Here is a 22,447-nt window from a genome sequence, read left to right as displayed (position 1 = left end):
AAACAAAGGCAGGTGAGACGAAAACTTCAGGGATAGGCATTTTATCAGGAATCAAATGTAGAGCAATGTGTGATTAGGTTGCAATATCAAAACAGAAGTTTCTACAAGCCACTGCAGACAGTTTTGAAAGGATACTGGAGGTGTGGCTCAGTGGTAGAGTATGTACCTAAAATGCTGTGAGCTGTCCCAAAATTATTATCCCTTGCTGACCTCTTTTCTAGATACACAGAGTACACATGCATGCAAGTGTGCATGCGCACAGCACACACACACACACACACACACACACACACACACACACACACACACACATGAGTTCTAAACACACTGGTATTGTCTTCTTCCACCATCAGGGTCAGGAGAACCATGCTTCAAAGGCTTGGACAATCTATGAGGGAGGGTCTGGACCTTCATCTTTTCTTCCCACACTGACTCTATGAGACTTAAAGAATACGCTAATGTATAAGAAAAAAATTAATTTAAAAAAATAATAAAAATTAAAATAAAAAAAGAATATGCTAGTGATGACTCAGCTCCCCAGGAGTGAGGTGAGACTGTCCAGACAGAGCAGGGAAACCCACCTCAGAGCTGGAATATCTGAACATTAGGACCAGCTTTTGGGATGCGGGGCTACTGGGATTCTGGCCTGGGAATAAGCAGCTGTGGGAATCCTTTGCTATCCAAGAGCTGTGCATACTCACATCTGGTACGGCGCCCCTGTGTTCCAGGGTTCTCTGTGTTTGTGGACACTGACCTGGCATGAGCCTCAGCCGTCCTTCAGAAGGAGAGGCTGAGTGGTCGGGGTAAGGGGGCGCCACCCCTCACTTCTTCCTTATCCCTTGCAGCAACTCCCCGACAGCTGTAAAGCCCCACGACTGGTCTCCCAGCTACACTTCACCAGCTGGCCTGACTTTGGGGTACCTTTCACCCCCATCGGAATGCTGAAGTTCCTGAAGAAAGTGAAGACGCTCAACCCCTCACATGCTGGGCCCATTGTGGTCCACTGCAGGTATGTCAGGGAGGGGCCGGACCTTTTCAGGCAGTCACAGTGGGGTGGCTAGTGGGGCAGTGGTGAGTGAGCAGAGCTAGGGCTGGTAAACATTACGTTTCCCAGCAGCTACCTCACTTGGTCGCTGGAACACATGCTCTGCCCCAGTGATGTCTGAATAGAACCCCAATATATAAACCCTTTCAAAGCTGACAGGCTCAGGTTGGTGGCTGGCATGGGAGCTCTGGGCAGGTCCACTGCCTTGTCCTCTCTACTACCCGATACCCCAAGGATCACTCGGTTCCCATACCAGGTCACAGCCACAATGGTAACAAAAAGACAGTGTTTGGGGGTAGGAGTAATAAACAATACACACACACACACACACACACACACACACACACACACACACCCCTTCAGTATGGCTGGTCCTGAGCTAAATTACTGGGGCTGCAGTGCCCTCTGGTGGCCTTACACAGATTTGCTCCTTATTCTCCCAAGTTGTACCTTACTTAATTTTGCCCTAGGCTATGTCCTTTGTCCCCAGGTTCAGGCATCTTCCCAGGCTTGTTATTTACTTCAGGGGAATGTGACTCACGAGGTGGCATCTTTCTCCTCCCTGAAGCGCGGGCGTGGGCCGGACAGGCACTTTCATTGTGATCGACGCCATGATGGACATGATACACTCAGAACAGAAGGTGGATGTCTTTGAGTTTGTGTCTAGAATCCGCAATCAGCGCCCTCAGATGGTCCAGACGGATGTGAGTGGCACCTCTTCCTGCTCTGGCTTAGGCATCGTAGAGCACTCATGTGCCTTTGCCCCACTCCAAAGGCCCATTAAAAAAAATTTTTTTTTTTACTGTGTTTTTGTTATTGTTTTGATTTTGTTTTTACAGTACCAGGTATTGCACCCCGGTCTGTCATGTGAGTTCACTCTACCACTGAGCTGTATTCTCAGCCATTTTTTTTACTCCCTGAGACTTGATCTTACTGAGGTGCCCAGCCTGGCCTCGACCTGGCTTGCGATCTTCAGCTCTCAGCTTCTTGAATAACTGGGATTTTAAACCTGCACCCCCAGGCCCAGCTTATAGGCCTGGTTTTGACAGGCAGGTGGCCACAGGCTATGAGCATGCCCAGTGTCAGACTTGATGTCTCTCCCACTCTGTCATTACCTCCCACGGAGTCTCAAAGACCGGTGACTCTGATCCTTAGTATGTTCACATGCCACAGGGGTGGTTCTGAGCGGCTGGTATAGCCCCTGGGTCCCCCAGGGAGGGAGTGGCCATTACTGTCATTTTATTTTACCCTAGACGACCAGTGTACATGATCATTAATGGGCTCCTGCCCTTTAACGTTCTCTTACCAGCGGAAGAAGGGAGCACTCTTTGGGCCGAGGGCAGACTTGAGCCACACCCCCTGTCTCCCTGCAGGTACAGTACACGTTCATCTACCAAGCCTTGCTGGAGTATTACCTCTATGGGGACACAGAGCTGGATGTGTCCTCCCTGGAGAGACACCTGCAGACGCTACACAGCACAGCCACCCATTTTGACAAGATTGGGCTGGAGGAAGAGTTCAGGGTGAGTCCTTGCCCTGCGGCAGCAGCGGCGGCAGCGGCGGCGGCGGCGGCGGCGGCAGGTGGCTGAGGAGCCAGGGAAAATGGCCTCTTGTGGTCAGAGAGTTAGGAGATGGGTGTCAGGCTGTGGGCTTCTGGGGAAGAATGACAGTATAAGCTACACGTGGGATTCCTTAGTGCCCCAATGTCAAGGCCACTTATGGAGATGGAGACCACCTTCTGAGCAGGTCCCCTGCCTCAGGTCTGTCTGTCATCCTTTGCTCTAACTACATTCCTTGGCTGCAGAAACTGACCAACGTGCGAATCATGAAGGAGAATATGAGGACTGGCAACCTGCCTGCCAACATGAAGAAGGCCCGTGTCATCCAGATCATTCCATGTAAGCCAGTGGGCATGTAGGCCTCAGGCCCTGAACCACCCACCTTTGAACATCATGCTAGGGAGCAAGTGCCTCTGTGTCCAACGCAAGGAAGAAATGACCCTCCGGGGGGGGGGGCACTCTGGGAACTCTCCGCAGACCCGTGAGGGTCTCAGGTGCCTAGCACATGGCTCAAAGGCAAGGCACTTGAGCTTTATAGGGAGGGTCCACTAAGAAGCTCGCCTCAGATATGACCTGGTGCCTCACTAGTGCTTTCTAGAGCTTGGGGACGCCTCTGCCCTCACACAGGTGAGAGTAATCACCATGGCCAAGGACACGCACTTGTCAAAGGACTACATCAGACCAAAAATGAATTCAGCTAAGTCCTTCAAGGGAAAAAAACCTTGCCTTGGGGACTGCATAACACTGACGTAGGGTAGAGCTAACTCTGGCCTGCCATTGAGGGTTGGGATGACTGAGACAAAGACCCATAGTAGGGACCCATGGAGGGACTCACCTCTCCCCCGCCCCCCTCCCCCACGAGGTGGGGAAAGAAGAGAAATGTGGGCAAACACAACTAGAGAAGCATGTGGGAAGCACTGGCTTGAAGAGAAGGCAGTTGACGTCACGCAATGTTCTTCGTGCCCTCCATGGAGCAACAGCTCACCACCATTGAATGACTGTAAACAGGCCTTCTCATCATGGCTGCCTCTTCTCCAGAAGCAGAGAGTTCCAAGAGACTAGGCAATCCACTCCCGTCCCCTGGCCTCCATCCCTTGGTTCTCTGTGGCCTCAGTGTGTCCCCTGCCAGGCCCAGCTCCTATCTGGTTACCCTCCCTTTGTTCCTAGATGCAGTATTTTTAATGCTCCTGTTTGGGGACATAGTTCACTGGTTCATGAAAAATGAAAACGACAATTGGGTTGCTTTCAGAGCTTCCCTGAACCACTTTATGAACCTATTCGATAATGGAAACGTCCCTAAGAGTTGACTTTATTGATAGTCTTGGTCTGTGCCTTAGTTTCCTTTCCTGTTGCTATGATGGAATGCCCTAACAAAAGCAACCTAAAGTAGAGTTTAGTCTGGTTCACAGTTCCAGGGTACAGTCCATCCTGGTGGGGAAGTCAAGGCAGAGGGAACTTGGAGCATCTGCTCACATGACATCCGCAGTCAGGAAGCTGAGAGCAATGAGCACATGCTGCGGGTCATCCCACTTCCTCCATCTGACACGGTCTAGGAGTCCCTGGCCAGAGAATGACTCTGCCAACAAGTAACATGGGTCTTCACATCAGTTAATGTAACCAAGGTAACCCCCACAGTTGGCCCCAGGCCCATCTCCTCGCCAGCCTAGATCTTGCCAAGCTGACTATTAACCTTGACCATCCATCATAGTCTATAAGGCAGGGTGGTATCTACACTAACAAAGGGAATCCTACTTTGCAGATGACTTCAATCGGGTAATCCTCTCCATGAAAAGAGGGCAAGAATACACAGACTATATCAACGCGTCCTTCATTGATGTATGTATTGCAGCCGTGTGTGTGTGTGTGTGTGTGTGTGTGTGTGTGTGTGTGTGTGTTGCAACATGTGACTCCCTCCTGTAGGAACATGTGCTCTTGAGTGTGAGCATTGCTCTACACACAGTAAGAGGCATCAGCACCCTATTTTCTTGGCAGAATTACTTGTTTTTAAAATAATAAACTGTGAGCCAAGTGTGATGGTACACACTTGTAATCCCAAGACTTGAGGATTAGAGATAGGAATATCAGGAACTCAAAGCTAGCCTCAGCTACATAGGGGTTTTGAGACCAGCTTGTACTATATGAGACCCTGCTTCAAAATTTCAAAATAAGGGAAAGATGCCTTATTAGATCGGAACACCTGCTGCTCTTGCAGAGGGCCTGGTTTGGTTTGCTGTACCCATGTAGTGGCTCATAACCACTGGAACTCCAGATTTCAGAGAGTTGAGGCTCTCTTTTGGTCTCCACAGGCACCAGGCATGTACATGATACACATACCTACGTGTAGGCAAACACCCATGCACATAAAATTAAAAAGCAATAAATCTTTGAATGATTTGGTACTCCAAAGCTATTGGCAGAATGAATACCCATGACAATGGAGCTTTGGAATTGGGGCCTAGTCTCACTGCTGGTGAATTGGCTGTTTCCACGTGACCTTTGATGGATAGCTTCTCCAAATTTGCATAGGTGTGACACCACAGATGGACATGTGCAGCGCGTGTATGGGCTCTTGAGTGATGTCTGTGGCTTGAACCCATGTAGACTGGGTGATTATTTATCTAGGGACACAGCTGGGACCTGTCTCCATGCACAGTGGAGTTGGAAGAGAAAGAGACAAGAAAGAGCCTTGTGGCCAACAGCCTATTGGCTCTTCTGTCTACACTTGAGGGGACAGATGGAGGTGTTGAGACTAGGAGCCCTGCTCTAGCTCCACACCAAGGCCCTCTGCACCACCACGATGGGAATCTAACTATAACACACAAAAGCCCTTTAAGAGCAAGGCTACTGAATGCTGGTAACCTAGAGCCTCTGATAGCCCTTAGAGATAACCTCAGCTACTGAAGGCAAGATATCTACAGCACCCTGATGAAGTGGCAGTTCCTGCTTCATGGGTGTATCCGTGGGTTGGGGCATGAGCCTGTGACAGCAAGCCTTCTGTTCAGGCCATGGAATGTTGGAGTTACTAACATCAGCCTAGGGCTGTCCTGTGTGTCTGTGGAGGTGGTAGCTCTGGAGACAGGTAGCTCACCCCTAACCTCTGCTTCCCTCAAGGGCTACAGGCAGAAGGACTACTTCATGGCCACACAGGGGCCTCTGGCTCACACAGTTGAGGACTTCTGGAGGATGGTGTGGGAGTGGAAATCACACACGATCGTCATGCTGACCGAGGTGCAGGAGCGGGAGCAGGTGAGCAGGCCATCTGTGCACTGGATGTATGTGAGGGAGGTAGCTAATGGTATGATGCCTCAGCAGTTTGGAGCCTGTGAACACATGGGTGAGATCAAGCCAGGAGGACTGGGGAGGGAAGGAGGGAGGAAGGGAAGGAGGGAGGAAGGGAAGCTGGGTTGACTGAGATCTTACTTCATCTTTGCTTTTGATGGGTGGAAGGGTGGTTAGCCATAAACAGCCTTGGCCTTCCATATCCTTACACTTGCCTTGATGTGCCGCTACTTTTTTAAATGTCAAGGTCACAGCCTATGAATGCAAAAGGCATTTACTTACTGTCGGCGAGACATAAAGGCAGACATTGATCTATGCCCCTGGTTGTTGTCCTAATGAAGTTAGATGACTTTGGCATTTCCATTTTCCCAGAGACCCACCTGTGGCCTGATAATGTCACGAACCCAGAAAAATATGCTTTACTAGCACCGAGCGCCTCTCTGAGTGTTATCCCAAGACATGGCCGTGACCCTGAATCTATGCTTTGATTTCTTTGCTTTAAAAAACAAACTTGGGGCTGGAGAGATGGCTCATTGGTTAAGAGCATTGGCAGCTCTTCCAGAGGTCCAGAGTTCAATGTTCAATTCCTAGCAACCACGTGATGGCTCACAGCCATCTATAATGGGATCTGATGCCCTCTTCTGGCATGCGGTATATATGCAGATAGAGTACCATATACATAAAATAAATAAATCTTTTTAAAAAATTTAAAAGACAAACAAGAAAAAACTTTACTGAGCTATGCTTTCACTCAGAAAGAAATCCATCTTTTTGAGGAAACAGCTTGTTAGGGTTTAATGTGTTCATAGTGTTGAGCAAACATGCCTTCTGTCAAACTTCAAATCACAGTCACCATCTCAAAAAGCAACACTGTTCCATTAACAGTCACCCCTACCCCTCCCTGCCCCAGCCCCAGACAACACTGGTCAGTTTCCTGACTCTACTGACCTGCTTTTCTGAACGCTGCTGTAAATGCAGTCACACAGAGGGGGCTGTTTCAGGAGTGAGTCCTCATCTGCCATCATGGCATCAAAGCTCGTTCATTGTTAGCATAAATCTGGACTTCATTCTTTTCTAACTATTTAACATACATGAACAACGTATCTCCATCATGTCTCCCCAGACTCCCTTCCCTCTTCCCTCAGGTACCCCCAGCAAGTTCCTCTCTCCTCTCCTTTCCTTTTTCTTGTAACCCACCAAGTCCCAATTAATGCTGCCTATTGGAATGTGGACTGGTTTTGTCAGCTTGCTCGTGAGTGGGTCTTGAGCCAGGAACTACAGCTGCAGTGAGTTCATGAAAGGAATTTCACACACCCCTCCCCATTCCTGGCCCTTAAATTCTTTCTACTCCAGCTTCCGTGATGTTCCTTCCCTGAGCCTCGATGAGTCCAGGATTGGGGCGGAGTTGATATAGATGTCCCGTGTAAGGCTGAGTGCTCAGTGCAGACTTCACTGACAATATTCCGTCTTGGGAATGGTGATGCAACTTGCATTTCCCTGTTCACTCGTTGATGGTACCTGTGCTGTTTCCACTTTGGGGCTGTTGGGATACTGCTGCTGTGGCCGTTTGTGTTCAAGTTTTTGTGCAGGAATAACTTTTGTGTTTCTCATCCACATACCTACGAGTAAAATCACTTCCTTATAATGTAACTTCATATCATAAACTTTGACCATTCAATATTTTCAAGATTTTTTTTTAAAATTATGTTCTGGGGGTGGGGACGGGGAGGCACGCATGTGAGTGCAGGTACACACGAAGACCCAGAAGAGGGAGTCAGATCCCCTAGAGCTGCAGTTATAGGCAATGGTGCATTGCCTGATAGGGATGCTGAGAACCTTCTGGTCCTCTGACAAAAAGCAGTACCTGCTCTTAGCCTCTGACCTCATCCCCATTTACATTCCCAATCTCAGTGTTCAAGGGCTCTATTTGTCCACATTCTTGACAACACTGGTGTTTTATCCTCCTGATTAAAGCTATCCCGGTGGATAAAGCATTTGTTTTGTTAGGGGGGGCATGAAATCAGCTGGACAAAGTAGCCAAACCTGTAATCCCAGCACCGGGAAGTGGCAGAGGAGGCTTAGAGAATTTCTCTTATCCTCTGCTACAAGGGAAATTCAAGGACAAGCAACAACCCCCCCCCTCCGGGGGACACTTTTAAATCATATGTATTCATGCCTAAAGAAACAGTTACTTTATTCTGCTTGTGCTGCAACTTTATATAAAGAATTCCATTGTGTGTAATCTTCTGAGACTTGATTTTTCTAAACAGAGTGGTGACTCTGCTGTTCTCCTATGCTTATGTCTGTGACTGGGACTCAGCCACTATTTCCTTGTATTCTGCTACAAACATATATCCTGCATCCACTTATTCAGCTGCTGTGGGATGTTCTGTATGTCCTGTGGGAGCCCGTTCTCAGGTTCCTCGTGGCTTTACCCAGCAGGTCTGCATAGAAGATGATTAGGACCACGGACCTCAGTGCAGGTGTCTGAGATGGTCTGCACTTGGCTGTGCTGTTGGATGGTCTGTATGGCAAGTTGCTCTGATTGGTCAATAAATAAAACACTGATTGGCCCATGGCTAGGCAGGAAGTATAGGTGGGACTAACAGAGAGGAGAAAAGAAAGAACAGGAAGGCAGAAAGAGTCACTGCCAGCTGCTGCCAGGACAAGCAGCATATGAAGATGCCAGTAAGCCACAAGCCACGTGGCAAGGTATAGATTTATAGAAATGGATTAATTTAAGCTATAAGAACAGTTAGCAAGAAGCCTGCCACGGCCATACAGTTTGTAAGCAATATAAGTCTCTGTGTTTACTTGCTTGGGTCTGAGCAGCTGTGGGACTGGCAGGTGACAAAGATTTGTCCTGACTGTGGGCACAGCAGGAAAACTCTAGCTACATTCAGCCCTTCTTACATCCTCTACAGTGGGCCCAATTCCATCCCGTTGCTTGATGATCAGTGATGACATGCTTCTTGCGCCAGTGGTTAGCAGGTGCCAGGTAGACAAAATGTCAGATTGCAGATTGTCCAAGAGTGAGAATTCCTGGTTGCTGTCCAAAGTGGTTTTTAAAGTGACTATCAGTGATGAATGAGACATATTCATTGGCATGGTTAGTGTTCTGAGAGTGCCCGGAGTTCTCTGGCACCCTGGTCTTTGCTAAGTGAATGTTAATTTAGCTTTTCATGGCTTTTGTTGGCATTTCTCTCATTTCTATAAGGTGGAGCATCACCTTACATATCTATGGATGTCTTCTTTCTTGTATAAAATGCACCCCTTGCTTTTTTACCTCTGTTGTTATTTTTCTCACTGCTGTGATATAGCACCTGTAAAGAAAAAAAAAAAACTTAAGGAAAGATGGGTTTATTTTGGCTGATGAATTGAAAGAAAATCCATCATGGCAGCTGGAGCACAAGGCATCTGGTCACATTGCATCTGCACTCAAGAAGCAGATAGATGGGCACATGTGATCCACTCACTTCCTCTTGTTCATTCATTCCAGACTCCAGCCCATGGAGTGATACCACCTACAGTCAATGTGTGTTTTCCTCTGTCAGATGAATCTCTCTGGAAACACCCTCACAAGAGGCTAGGTGTGTCTCCAAGGCAATTCTAAACCTCATCAAAGATTAAGCATCAGGCATCAAAGTCCCTGTTTTTCTACCGGGCTGTTTGCCTTCCTATTGCTTTAAGAGTTCTTTACATATGGCGGATGTTCCTCCTGTGCTGGCTTCACGAGGCGAGCATCTTGCTGCAGTCAACAGCCTCCCCTTTACTCTTTGCGTGATGGTTGTTGACGAAGCAAAGTGAACTTCATTGGAAGCTGATATCTCTGTCTTTTGCCTCAGGGATGGTACATTTTTTTATGCCTTCTTATTTAGTGAGACACAAAAAGTGTTCTTCAAAGTAAAAGAGTATTTCAGGTCAAGTTGAAATACAGGGTAGTGTTGTTTGTTTACTGGCCTGATTCTAGGAGAAGCTCCGATGTTCATGTCAGCCTTGCACAGTAAGTCTGGGATTTCATCTTCCAGTTCCACTGTAGACAGACTTTCTTTGGGACCACCAGATCCCCAATAATGACACAGAGACTTATTATTAATTATGAAAGCTTGGCCTTAGTTTAGACCTCTTCCCAACTAGCTCTTATAACTTAAGTTAACCTGTTTCTATTAATCTACGTTCTGTCAGGTGGCTCAGTTATCTCTTCTCTGTACTGTATGTCCAACTTCTTCAGTGTCTTGCTAGCGTCTCTCACAGGCCTAGATTTATCCTGAGTTCCTCTTTCTGCACGGAAGTCCCACCTATTCTTTCCTGCCTAGCTATTGGCCATTCAGCTCTTTATTAAACCAGTCACAGTGAAACATCTTCACACAGTGTAAACAAATATTCCACAACATTCCCACCCATTGAATAAATCTTCCTTTCTCCCATGTATCAAAGTTCTGTATATCAGTGTCTTTCCAGACCCGTTCTCTGCTCAAGGTCAACAGACATTAATGGGATTCATATCCATGTTCACATAAGATTTTCTGGTCACGTGAAATGGCCCAACATCAACACTACACCATAAGTGGCAACAACAAAACATTGTATTTTGTCCCCTTAGGATAAATGCTACCAGTATTGGCCAACAGAGGGCTCGGTGACTCATGGAGATATAACTATAGAAATAAAGAGCGACACCCTGTCTGAAGCCATCAGCATACGAGACTTCCTGGTTACTTTTAAACAGGTATTATTGCTGTGGTTCCCCCAAATTCTAGTGGACCTCAGGAAGCACCATCACTCTGTATGTGCTCACTACTATATCAGGGTGGGCCCTGTACCTGTCACCATCCACCTGTTCCTAAGTCCCAGGGAACCATGAGGGGCCAGTGGAGCATCTGGTGGTAGGTATCCTATGAAATTCTGGCTTCTATGCCACCTGCCTCCTGCTGGAGGATGAGTCCAATGGTAAAGAGGTTAATTTACTGGACCTTGCTATCTCCGACTGCTTCTGGGGAGAGTGACCTCAGCTGGGGATGGAAGAACAATGGACCTGAAGGAAGGTAGAGAGGCCTCTTGGGTCCCTTCTAGAACCTCTTGCTGCCCCTGTCCACACTGGACAATGAACCCTGACCACACAGTCTGGGCTGTCTGGCTCAGTGAGAGGTAGAAGAGTTCACAAGCTGGACTCAATTCTGAACTGAGACAATCAGTTCAGGAAAACTATACCTGTGCAAATATTTCTTCCCTCGGGGCCAGCAGTGGACTGCCTGAGCCGCTGGGCTTGCCCCCAGCCCTTGATGGGAACTCAGAGCTTAACTTCCCAAGAAACGTGAGTCTTATCTTTGAGTGAAGCACAAGGCCCCTGAGAGGGCTGGGCAGAGCCTAGTGGGGTCTAGAAGGAAGCGTAGTCATTGCTAGCCAGGCCCCTGGACTGCCTAGGTGGGGCTTTGAGACCCAGAAGGACCCATGGGAAAGCAGGTAGATCCCTGGCAGGATGTGAGGCAGCTACCACTGAGACTTCTTTCCCATCGGTAGCCCCTGGCCCGCCAGGAAGAGCAGATCCGAATGGTGAGACAGTTCCATTTCCACGGCTGGCCTGAGGTTGGAATCCCAGCTGAGGGCAAAGGCATGATCGACCTCATTGCAGCCGTGCAGAAGCAGCAGCAGCAGACAGGCAACCACCCGATCACGGTGCACTGCAGGTGAGCTGCCCCTCCTCCACGGGTACCCTGTCCTGGGAGGACAGCAAAAGTGACCCAAGTGTTTCTAGAGACCCACTCTGCAGCTGGGGGAGCTGGATAGCTGCTCTCAGGGGATTGTTTCCCTAGACCGTGGGTCACCTTCCCTTTTATACACGCACACCTGACTTCACAAATGTGCACAAAAACCACTTCACTACACATGCAGAATGCACATTCTAGGAGGAGTCAGAATGGGCACAGGGTACTGCGTCCCGTTGAAGTCACACAGACTTGCCAGGAAAAGCTCTCAGAGGCCTTCTGGACTTCAGCTGGCCTCTGAAGGCACTCTGACAGGCAGCTCTGGCTCAGGCTGCCCCACCGTCGTTGCCCACCCTCTCCCCTGGCTTGGATAACATTCAATGCAGCTGACTGAAAGCACAGGATGGAATACGAGGACCCCATAAATAGCCCCACCCTGGTATCTGTGTGTGTATGATCATGAGGTACATAAATGTAACCCATGGAGGTCAAAGATCATGCCCAAGTCTCCTTCCTCAGGTATGAATCACCTTCACTTGATTTTATAGTTGCTGATTGAGCGATGCTGGTTATCCTGGGAGCCCCAGGGCGTGCCCAGCTTTTTTTATGGAGTGTCTAGAGACTGAACTCAAGTCCTCAGGCTTACACAGCAAGTACTTTTCTGGCTGAACCATCTCCCCAGACCCCAGGCCTGGATCTCTAAAGTAAACGTGCTCCATAGTCAGGCTCCAGGGACACCTTCCTGATGGCCCTAGCGACAGCAACTAGCCAGGCCTATGGCAAGCAACATATGGGGAAAATAATGTATGGCCACTCCATAGCTCCCTTGCCTCCCTGGCTGGGCAGGTCCTGCCAATACTGTGCTACCTGCCGCAGTGACCTTTGCACACTTGCAAAGCCCCTGGCAAGCAGCAGTTTAGGATGCTTTTATTTGGGGGTGGTTCTCACTAGCTGCTGGAGCTGTGGTTGTTTCATTTCCTGAACATTTGACTCATACTTTAGGACACTCTTTATTTTCACCCATTACCCTATTCCTGGCGTTCAAGGAGCCCCTGTTTAATGAGATGATGGATACTCTTCCTGTGTGGATAACCCACCTAGTGTACGCCATGCCTGGCCAGCAAGTGGTGCTCACAGTTCAGTTTTCAGTCCCGGGAGCCTATGCAGAGCTCCCTGAGAATGAATAAACTAGAAAGAAATAAGTGTCTCTTTGCTCTGCAATACTAGAGATAAATTCTGCAAGCCTGGGACAGCAGGTAGCAGCCATGGGGACCACAGCAGTAGATCCTGAACGTCAGAGTAGGCCCACATTTGTGGAGATTCCAAGAGGTCCAAGGACAGCCATGCCCCGCCAGGGGGCACTAGAAAAGGCTGGCCTGGAGCCTCCTTTAGCCTCCCCTAGACCTCTTCTGCGGGGCTTGGCTCATCAGGCCAAGTACCATCTTTAGGAGAGCCCACTATTCCTACCAGAGAATTTCCTACCATGCCATCCCTAAAACATCACCTTTAGGTGTCAATGTTCCAGAATCGAGGCCTTGGCACTTGCTAGGATCTCTTCTCCTTGTCACTAAAAGAGAAAGTTTGCATTTCTAATGCATCCCGGGCAATGCTGAGCTGAAAGCCAGGGGACCGTACTTTTTGTAAGCGCCACTTAAAAGCCTCTAAGCGGTCCCCATCCATGTCAGGTGCTGTCTGACTACTATGCTTAGGGAAGTAAGCAGTGTAAGCTGAGTTCCGTTTGCTGGATCTTGCTGTATTGCATATATAAGCGATCCTTTAAGCTGCAGTCAAGGGGCTTGGGAGAAGGCTCAGTCAATATAGTGTCTTGCTGTATGAACATGAGTCTTTACCCACCTAAAAAGCCTTCTGAGGTGGTGCACATCCGTGACCTTCAGTGTTAGTGAGGCACAGACACAAGTCAAACCTGGTGGTCTGGTGACCAGCCCAGCCCAGCCAAGACAGTGAGCTTTAGATTCAATGAAAGAGCACATCTAAAAAGAAGGTAGAAAGCTATAGGGTAAGACAACAAACAGACCTCTGGCCTCTACATGCATGCACACACACACACACACACACACACACACACACACACATTTACATGCATAGGAACATACACAGCATCAAACACAAAGATGCAGTCAGATGCGGGTGCCTCTCAGTGACTGGTACTTCAGTTCTGCCCTGGCACGCGGGGGTGGGGTGGGGTGGGGTGGTAAGCGCCCAGGTCTCTTCCCCATCTGTGCTCTCCTTGCTTTGCCTTCACTGTGCACGTTCCCTCCACAGTGCGGGAGCAGGGCGGACAGGCACGTTCATAGCACTCAGCAACATTTTGGAACGAGTGAAAGCCGAGGGACTCCTAGATGTCTTTCAAGCTGTGAAGAGCTTAAGACTTCAGAGACCACACATGGTGCAAACCCTGGTAAGAATCTGAACGATCTGATGTTCCAGAAGAGTCGGGAATTGTTTCATGTGCTTGATGTAGGTTTCATTAAAGGAGTGCCCACTGTAGAGGAGGAGGAGGAGGAGGAGGAGGAGGAGGGCTCATTTCCCAGAGTGACTAACCCAACTGCAGCCTTTCACAGTAAACCTCCCCCTCCCTGGCCCAGTCTTAGACTCAAGAGGAGGAGCTCATGCGCAAATTTTATTTCCATTTAAAAACACTGTTACAGAGTTCAAAAGCAGCCCTGAAGTTCAAAGCCCTGATGCTTGTTACTTTTCGTGTTCCACTGTTGCATTTAGTCTGTTTGCCTTTGGAAGGTCTCACTCAACCTCAAGGCCCCTCTGAGGGTCTTGCCTGGGGCTGGGGGGGGGCGGTCTCCTAGCATCCAATTGCTCTACATATTCTCTTTCATTACCCCATGCACACTTCCTGGTTAGAGGAAGAGAGTCTGCACTGAATTCCGAAATGCTTCATGCTGAAGGAGCAAGTGCAGGTTTAAAGGCTGTTCTCCTTTGCCATTTCCCAGAGTCTCCTAATTAGGACTTCCCTCCCACCTGCTCATTCCCCACACTGACCACTCTTGGCAGGCACCCTGACCCATGCACAAAGATAGGTGGGCTGTGGCGGTGATAATAGAAAGACCCCACACAAACATTGAGTCTTGCAAATTCTAATGAAACGTATATTAATATAAAGCCATGTGATTTTCATTTACTTAAGTTATAAGTTAGGCACTGTGAACTTGATTTTTCAATGTTAAAACTGCGGTGTGGTTTTTCCCCCGCCCCCACCTCACAAATAGTTTTCACCCAGCTGTAGTGGCATATACTTATATTCTCAACACTTGGGAGGTAGAGGCAGGAAGATCAAGAGTTTAAGGTCATCCTTGGCTACAGTGTGAGTTCAGGCTAGGCCAAGCAACATGAAACGCTGTCTCAAAACAACAAACAATGTATCAAACACACACACACACACACAAACACACACGCATGCACATACACACATATGTACACATACACACATGCACACACATATATGCACACATACACACTAACACGCACACACACATACACATACATATGCACATATACACACACACATATGCACACATACACACTAACACATACACACTCGCGCGCGCACACACACACATACACACACACATACACACACGCACACACATATATGCACACATACACACACTAAAACACACACACACACACACACACATACTTATTTACTGGCCTTGGGGAAAGGATAAAGCACTTGTCTTGAAAGCAAAAGGACCTGAGTTTCATTCCCCAGAACCCACAATAAATTAAAAAAAAAAAAAGATGAGCACGGTGGCATATGCTTGTAATCCCACAGCTAGGAAGCAGAGGAAGGCTCCCTGGGGCTCACAGGCAACCAGCCTAACCTACTTGGCAGCTTCTAGACCAGTGAGAGACCCTGTCTCAAAACCCGGGTGGGCAGCACCTGAGGAAGGACACTCAGGTTAACCTCTGGCCTCTGCGTGCAGGCAAACACATGTACCTGCACACACACAAATACACACACAGATGTGCACACATATACACAAAATATTTTCCATTGTCAATATGAAAAGTAGAGACATTTGCCTAAGACCTTTCTAAAAATACACTAGAATGAAACCGAAAATTGATGTTTCCCACAGAAAAAGAGCTTAGTTTAGAACATGTCTTGTGCCTAGAAGCTGCTACATTATATAACAGAAGCTGATGTGTGGGAGGGAACCCCAGACTTTGGTGCATCAACAGACTGACTGACATCTTCTGATTGAATGTATCAAGCATGTGTGAAAGCAGCTTACTAACACATTCTTGTTCTCTTTGCAGGAGCAATATGAATTCTGCTACAAAGTGGTACAAGACTTTATCGATATATTTTCTGATTATGCTAATTTCAAATGAAGATTCCTGCCTTAAAATAGTTTTTAATTTAATGGTCAGTATATTTTGTAAAAAAAAAAAATAATGTTAATTTATTTCCTAGTGGACATTAATATCCTTCCTAATTCCTTTGTATATATTTTGTTATGTTCTAAAGGCTACCTGCTGTAAGGTTATTAAATCTTAAATGCCCTTTTTAAAAGTTGGAATAATGTGTTAAGGTCAAATACTATCTGGGAAGATATATATTTCTGCTAATATCTGTCAGTATCTTAATTCTGTTAGATTCACATCATGTGATGTCACATGTCATGCATCTGTAAATGTAGCTCTTAATATGTCAAATGTGTCTGTGAAAGATGCTAACCATGAAGCCCCTTGTGGAGAAAACAGTTGAGGACTCAGAATCAGGACACATTTACTCTTTCTACCAGCTGTCATGCCCACCCAGGGCATCAGGGTGTGGCAAACAGTATACACAGGGGCTTTGGTCAAGTCCTGGGTCTCAGCCCTGTGGTTCATCTTTACATTTGAAAGATCAGAGAAGGAGCCAGGCATGGCAGTGCATACCTGTGTTTCTAGCACTTGAGGGGCTGAAGCATGAGGACTGCCTTCAGGTCCAGTCCAGCGTGGGCTACAATAAGACTGTCTCAGAAAATACGCTAAAAAAAAAAAAAAAAAAAATCAGAGATCTCGCAACCTGAATCTAGGTCTCAGACCCACAAGGGCAGATGGTGACTTTCCAGGGAATTTTTAAAGGCATTTATTTGTGAAAGGCTGTGCCCCTGCCACTGTAGACTTGATGAAAAGAGGTGCTGGTCCCAGGTCATCTATTCTCACAGGCCTCCAGTGTCCCCCACTAGCCATCAGAGCTGTTCCTGGGGAACCACTCACTGTCCATCTGCCTGTGTACCTGGTTCAGAATGCAGCCAACTCAATCCAATGGCCCTCCCACTGGCCCAGCTGCCTGTACTGATCTTAATTGAGTCTACAGGCTCAATGCAAAACTACTTCCTTCCCTTCCTCATTGAAATGAAGCATCTGACACACACACACACACACACACACACACACACACGTAGAAATAGTAGGGTGACCACAAGCTATTGCACTGTAAACCTTCTGACAGGCATTTTGGTATATCAGATTTTCTTTGTAAAAAGTTAAGATGGTTTGTAAGCAAAGAAACCTTAAAATCTAGATTTGTACAGTTTTTTAAACATCCCACTACTTGGTGTTTAATTTAAAAAAAAAAAAATGAGAGTGAGAAAAAGCCTAATTTGAAGTCTAACTTACCTTTGGGTGGAAATGCTGCTGAAGCCTCTGAACCCAGGTGGCAGCGACTGTCACACTGCCAGAGAGGAGTATGTTAGGGGAAGGATGGCGTGGGGAGAGGGTGAATGTAGAAACACTGACTTCAATATGATCTTCCTATGGCATTTAGGTACCTAGTAAATGAGCACAAAGCTTAAAAAAAAAAAAAAAAAAAGACATCTGGTCTAGCTCACTGAAGGCTTTGAACATACAGTTTGGGTATTTTTTAAAGACATGAAAATATAAAGGCCTTATTTGCCATCTCCATGGAGGACTGATTATGTCCGCCTATTGCACTGTGTGTCCTTGTTTGTTTATAGTGTGTATGGGGATAACCCCAGGGTCGGTCACTGCCTCCTACGGGTGAACAAGTCACCAAGCTTCTCTCACATCCTACAGCCCTGAGTTCCATCCAGAGGCACAAGCTGGTGCCCAGCATGCAGGGTGAAAGAAGACAGTGGCTTCTGTCATCACCACCGACTGCACCCAGGGCTGGCTCTCTGCGCTGAGCGGGACCTCCCCTTCTCTAAGCGGGAGTGGAGCACAGGCAGAAGACGCAAGAGCGAGGAGCTTTCCTTGGCCAGTGGTTTCACTTGTCCGCATGTTAAACCTCAAGCCCAATACCTTTCTTTGACTGAAGCAAGACAGAGGGAAGCTTCCACTCTGCACCCCAAGCCCACTGGAATGAAGGTGACCTCACACTGGCCCCACACCAAAGTTCAGCCATGCTCCTTGGCACTCCAACTTAGTTGCTCAGAATCCCAGGCATCTCTTGTATCAAGAAATGCCTTTAGGGTACACCTTTTCAGGATGTCTAGAAAAATATTATATTTGTGCGTTTTTTCCTCACCTTGGGGCTGCCCAAGGTTCCCCTGCAGGAGCTCCACTTATTTCTAAACAGAAGCTGCCCTCCTGTGGGCACATTTGGGGCAGCACTTGTCTTTCTTTGGAAGGGCCAATCCCTCCAGTCTCTTGGCTAATGCCACAGCCAAATTCAGCTTCCCTAAGATACAGAGCCTTGGTATACAAGGGGCATCCTAAGTCGAGTCTCAGCATTTTCTGTGTACCTGGCATGTCCTCCTTTCTTCAGTCAAAGGTCCAGTATACGCCAGTGAACAGCCCGGCACTGACAATGACCTTCTCATTTCTCTGTTGCATGCAGTTGTGTTCAAATGCCAAATAGCAATCAGAGCTGAGTGTTCTGATCAGGTGCGTTCCTTGGTCACTGTGTGACTTGCTTTACTCTCTCCATGTGCTAGATGAATGAGGAATGCACACCTGTGTTTTCCAAGGTATTTTTTATGTGTTTTTAAACTTTTTAAAATGAGCCTGATACCTGTGTTTCAGCATTTGGAGATATGGCCATGTTGTTGGGTTTTTTCATGTGTATTTACTGATATATTTTCGTTTGTAACCAAGCCATGTTTAATTTATGTGCAATCTTTGTATGTATGTGTCATGGTTCCAACTTTCACATTTTCTTTGATTACATTTACCATTTGATCTTGCTCTGATTATAATGCCAGTGAATGTCACTGAATTCTTGGGACATGCGAACTGCAAGATCGAGAACATCCTGATGCAAGAATAAACCTCTGACCGCCAAGCTACAGCTTTGCTGCTTTCTTCACATTTCTGAACTTCGTTCTCCTGCCTGAAGCCCAAGTCCTGTTAGACAAGGCATGCCTTGAGGGCTGGGAGTGTAGCTCCATGGTCAAGTCCATACTTAGCATGTGTGAAGCCCCAGCACCAAAGACATGCATTCAGCAGTGACAATTTAGTCTTATTTTTAAATAAATGTGTGTGTGTGTGTGTGTGTGTGTGTGTGTGTGTGTGTGTGTGCAGTTACATGAGTACATAGGTAAATGTATTTTAGCACAGTAACAGAAAAGTCACTAATACAGCAACTGGTACCTGGAACACATACTTTGGCTGTGACAGACCTAACTGTTAATTAGGGGAGGATTGGGGCTGGAAAAACCATTGAGTGCTCAGAGCTTAGGGAGCTATTCTGTGGGAACTTGGATGATAACGCTAAGAAGTATGAACAATGGAGGCCGGGCTTGCCAAGTTTCAGAGGGAAGCAAAGACTATCTGGGCTGTTTGGATATTCTGAATTAAGATTATGTGGGTTCTGGTCAGCTGGGACTGAAGAATAAGCTATGATGGACAACAGTCCAGCACCACCAAATGAAACCTTTACTGGGATAATTGATGCTGGCTGGGGCTGAGAAATTAGCTGTGATTAAGAGATCAGAATCACTGAGGTGGAATCTTCTAGTATTCCTGGCCTACAGTTTCCCTGTTTGGGACATTGTGTGGAACCTAGCGCTGAGACTTCAGTGTTCCAAATCTCCCTACCTTCTCCAGGGGGAGGAAACCCCCAAGACACAGCTTGGAGGTATAGGTCCTCTGAAAATGATCCTAATTAGCTTGACTCCAAGCGCTTGCCAACGACTAAAGGAGCTACATGTAGCATTCTATTCAGTTAATCCTCCTGACTGACCTGAGCTGGAATGCTGAGAACATCATTCTATAGTCCAGAAAACTGTCTGTTAGAGCAAGGAAGACTTGCCCTAAGCCACATTGCAATGAGCAGGCAAGCCGGATTACACACTATTGAAACTAAATCGGTTTTAGTCAAAGGGCTGAAAATTGCATTTGGGAGGCTGATTCTCACCAGGTGCCTGGCTTCTGCTGCCAACCAAAGACCTGCCCCAACCTTGGGCAGTGGCTGGAGTGCAGAGGCCTGGAAAATTTTCTGGAGCTAAGCTCAGCATTCCAAAGAATACTGATGAAGTACAGGTGTGCTCCAAGTTCCAGGCAGGGAAAATAGTACTTGGTTGAAGGAGGGGTAGGAGCAAATGACAGCAAAACAAGAGTCACACAGGCTCTAAAAGGCCAAAAAGTGGTGTCCCTTGGGAATCTCCCATCATGGTTTCTACTGGGCAACTGACATTGCTAGAGACTTAGAGACTGTAGCTAAACACTTGGGGAAGGGGAGGATATTTGTTTTCAACTACACAATTAACCATGAAAACTGGTATTTCTCAGAGGCTCCCACCAAAGTAAATGGAGGATGTGTTCCATTTGGGCTAGGATGGCTAGCTAGCAAGCCCCAGGGATTCACCTGACCCCACATCCCGATGATGGGGCTACTGACCTATGTCACCATGCCCAGCTCTTACGTAGGTGCTGCTAATCTACTCTTGCCTTCTTGCCTGCACAGCTGGTGCTTTACTAAGACATCCCCCAAGTCCCGAATGAGCTTCTCTAATCTAGCACCTGTAGCCCTAAGAACCTTTTGAGCTCTTGTAATACCAGTTACCTCAGTGAGAAAATGTGCTGACATAGCTCAGGCAGGATTTCTGACAACTAAACAGGTTCTTCATTCATCACCATGTTCTGTTCAACCAGCATGCAGTTGACTGAAATTCCCCACATACATACAATGTTTCTAATTACACACCAGGACAAGTCATAGTCAATGTTCCTGTTACTTAAAAAATTTTGACTTGGGGCTGGAGAGATGGCTCAGTGGTTAAGACCACTGGCTCCTCTTCCAGAGGTGCTAAGTTCAATTCCCAGCAACCACATGGTGGCTCACAACCATCTATAGTGGGACCTGATGCCCTCTTCTGGCATAAAGGCACGCATGCAGGTAGAGCACTCATATACATAAAATAAATAAATAAAAATCTTGACTCTAAGATTCAAGTCAATGAAGGGCACTTTCATGCCTCACACCATCTAACAAGGTAAAACGGGCTCTTTCTTCCCATACCTTCCGCTATGCTCAATCCCCTTCACCAGCTCAACTGTCATCTGTCCTGCGAAGTCTCAGTTGTCTGCTTAGGAATAACCTGTTGCCATTCTTTATGATTACAGAAATCCCATGGCAGATAAAATGGCAGAAGTAACCCCCAGACTCACCCAAATTATGAAATCCCTGTTTTCACTCAGTATCTTACAACTGTATATTCAGATACATGTCACACAGAGGATAAAGAAGTGAGCAGGTTAGAGCATTGGCTGACAAGGGCCTCTCTGTCCAGCCTGCCATCATCACCCCATTTGGCAAAGGAGGCCCAGTGGACAGCACTGGGCAGATACCTGGAATGATGATGTGCTACTGCTGGAAAGCACAGAAAGGGGACTAGGGGACAGGGTGGAAAGTACAAAAGTTGGATATAACACGAATGCTGTGGGATGGTCTATATGTCAAATTGCTCTGATTGGTCAATAAATAAAACACTGATTGGCTAGTGGCCAGGCAGGAAGTAGGTGGGACAAGGAGAGAGGAGAATTCTGGGAAGGGGAAGGCTGAGGCAGAGAGACACTGCCAGCTGTCGCCATGACCAGCAGCATATGAAGACGCCGGTAAGCCACCAGCCACGTGGCAAGGTAAAGATTAAGTTAAGCTATAAGAAAAGTTAGCAAGAAGCCTGCCACGGCCATACAGTTTGTAAGCAATATAAGTCTCTGTGTTTACTTGGTTGGGTCTGAGCAGTTGTGGGACTGGCGGGTGACAAAGATTTGTCTTGACTGTGGGCAAGGCAGGAAAACTCTACCTACACACGCATAGTGGAGATATACAAGTTACGACTATGGTCTGAAATGGAATCTAGGATTAAAGTGAAACTTAGGAGATACTCACCTCATACCAAATGCCAGAGTGGCTGTGGGTGAAAGCCTCACGCTGCCAGGCAAGAAGTCAGAAAAAGCACATGATAAAAACAGAAGCTAGGGTGGGAGCTAGAGTAGCATACTATCCCACAGCAACAGTTCCATAGGCAAGGCAGCCAACTTGTTCAGTACAGATGCCTAAAGAAAAGCACAAGTAGGCTGGAGAGATGGCTCAGCAGTTAAGAGCACTGACTGTTCTTCCAGAGGACTCAGGTTCTAGTCCCAGCACCCATACAGCAGCTAACAACTGTCTCTAACTCCAAGATCTGACACCCTCACACAGACATACATGCAGGTAAAATACCAATGCAAATGAAAATAAAAATAAATAAATAAAAAATTTAAAAAAAGAAAGCACATGTACCAAGAACTCTACAGAACAACCTGTGCCCCTGAAGGTGGGCTCACCAGACTATCCATGTTGTCATAGCTGTTTCTATTAAAGGTCAAAGACCCAAAGAATCTGGCCGATTCGTACAAACCAAATGCTCTGTTGTACAGTTATCCAG

The 22,447-nt window shown here is 47.1% G+C and overlaps 1 protein-coding gene across 4 annotated transcripts in view; it reads left to right on the top strand.

Annotated features, from left to right (window-relative positions):
* Window positions 1-18,862, top strand: part of Ptpre (protein tyrosine phosphatase receptor type E) — a 149,591-nt gene extending 130,729 nt beyond the window's left edge. For 3 of the 4 annotated variants that reach the window (XM_028869034.2, XM_028869053.2, XM_028869062.2), the window contains 10 exons: window positions 846-1,009; window positions 1,614-1,749; window positions 2,419-2,568; window positions 2,850-2,943; window positions 4,364-4,440; window positions 5,716-5,850; window positions 10,487-10,612; window positions 11,404-11,570; window positions 13,872-14,007; window positions 15,885-18,862. In XM_028869034.2, coding sequence (XP_028724867.1) covers window positions 846-1,009; window positions 1,614-1,749; window positions 2,419-2,568; window positions 2,850-2,943; window positions 4,364-4,440; window positions 5,716-5,850; window positions 10,487-10,612; window positions 11,404-11,570; window positions 13,872-14,007; window positions 15,885-15,959 — 1,260 coding nt within the window. In that variant the 3' untranslated portion in view covers window positions 15,960-18,862. The remainder of the gene's footprint in view (window positions 1-845; window positions 1,010-1,613; window positions 1,750-2,418; window positions 2,569-2,849; window positions 2,944-4,363; window positions 4,441-5,715; window positions 5,851-10,486; window positions 10,613-11,403; window positions 11,571-13,871; window positions 14,008-15,884) is intronic. The other variant, XM_037209626.1, reaches the window with a different exon arrangement.
* Window positions 18,863-22,447: the final 3,585 nt, after the last annotated feature.

The sequence above is a fragment of the Peromyscus leucopus genome, chromosome 1 (genome assembly GCF_004664715.2).
Source record: "Peromyscus leucopus breed LL Stock chromosome 1, UCI_PerLeu_2.1, whole genome shotgun sequence".
NCBI classification, from domain to species: domain Eukaryota; kingdom Metazoa; phylum Chordata; class Mammalia; order Rodentia; family Cricetidae; genus Peromyscus; species Peromyscus leucopus.
The sequence above is the reverse complement of the archived record's forward strand: the minus strand, read 5'-3'. Positions and strand labels throughout refer to the sequence as shown.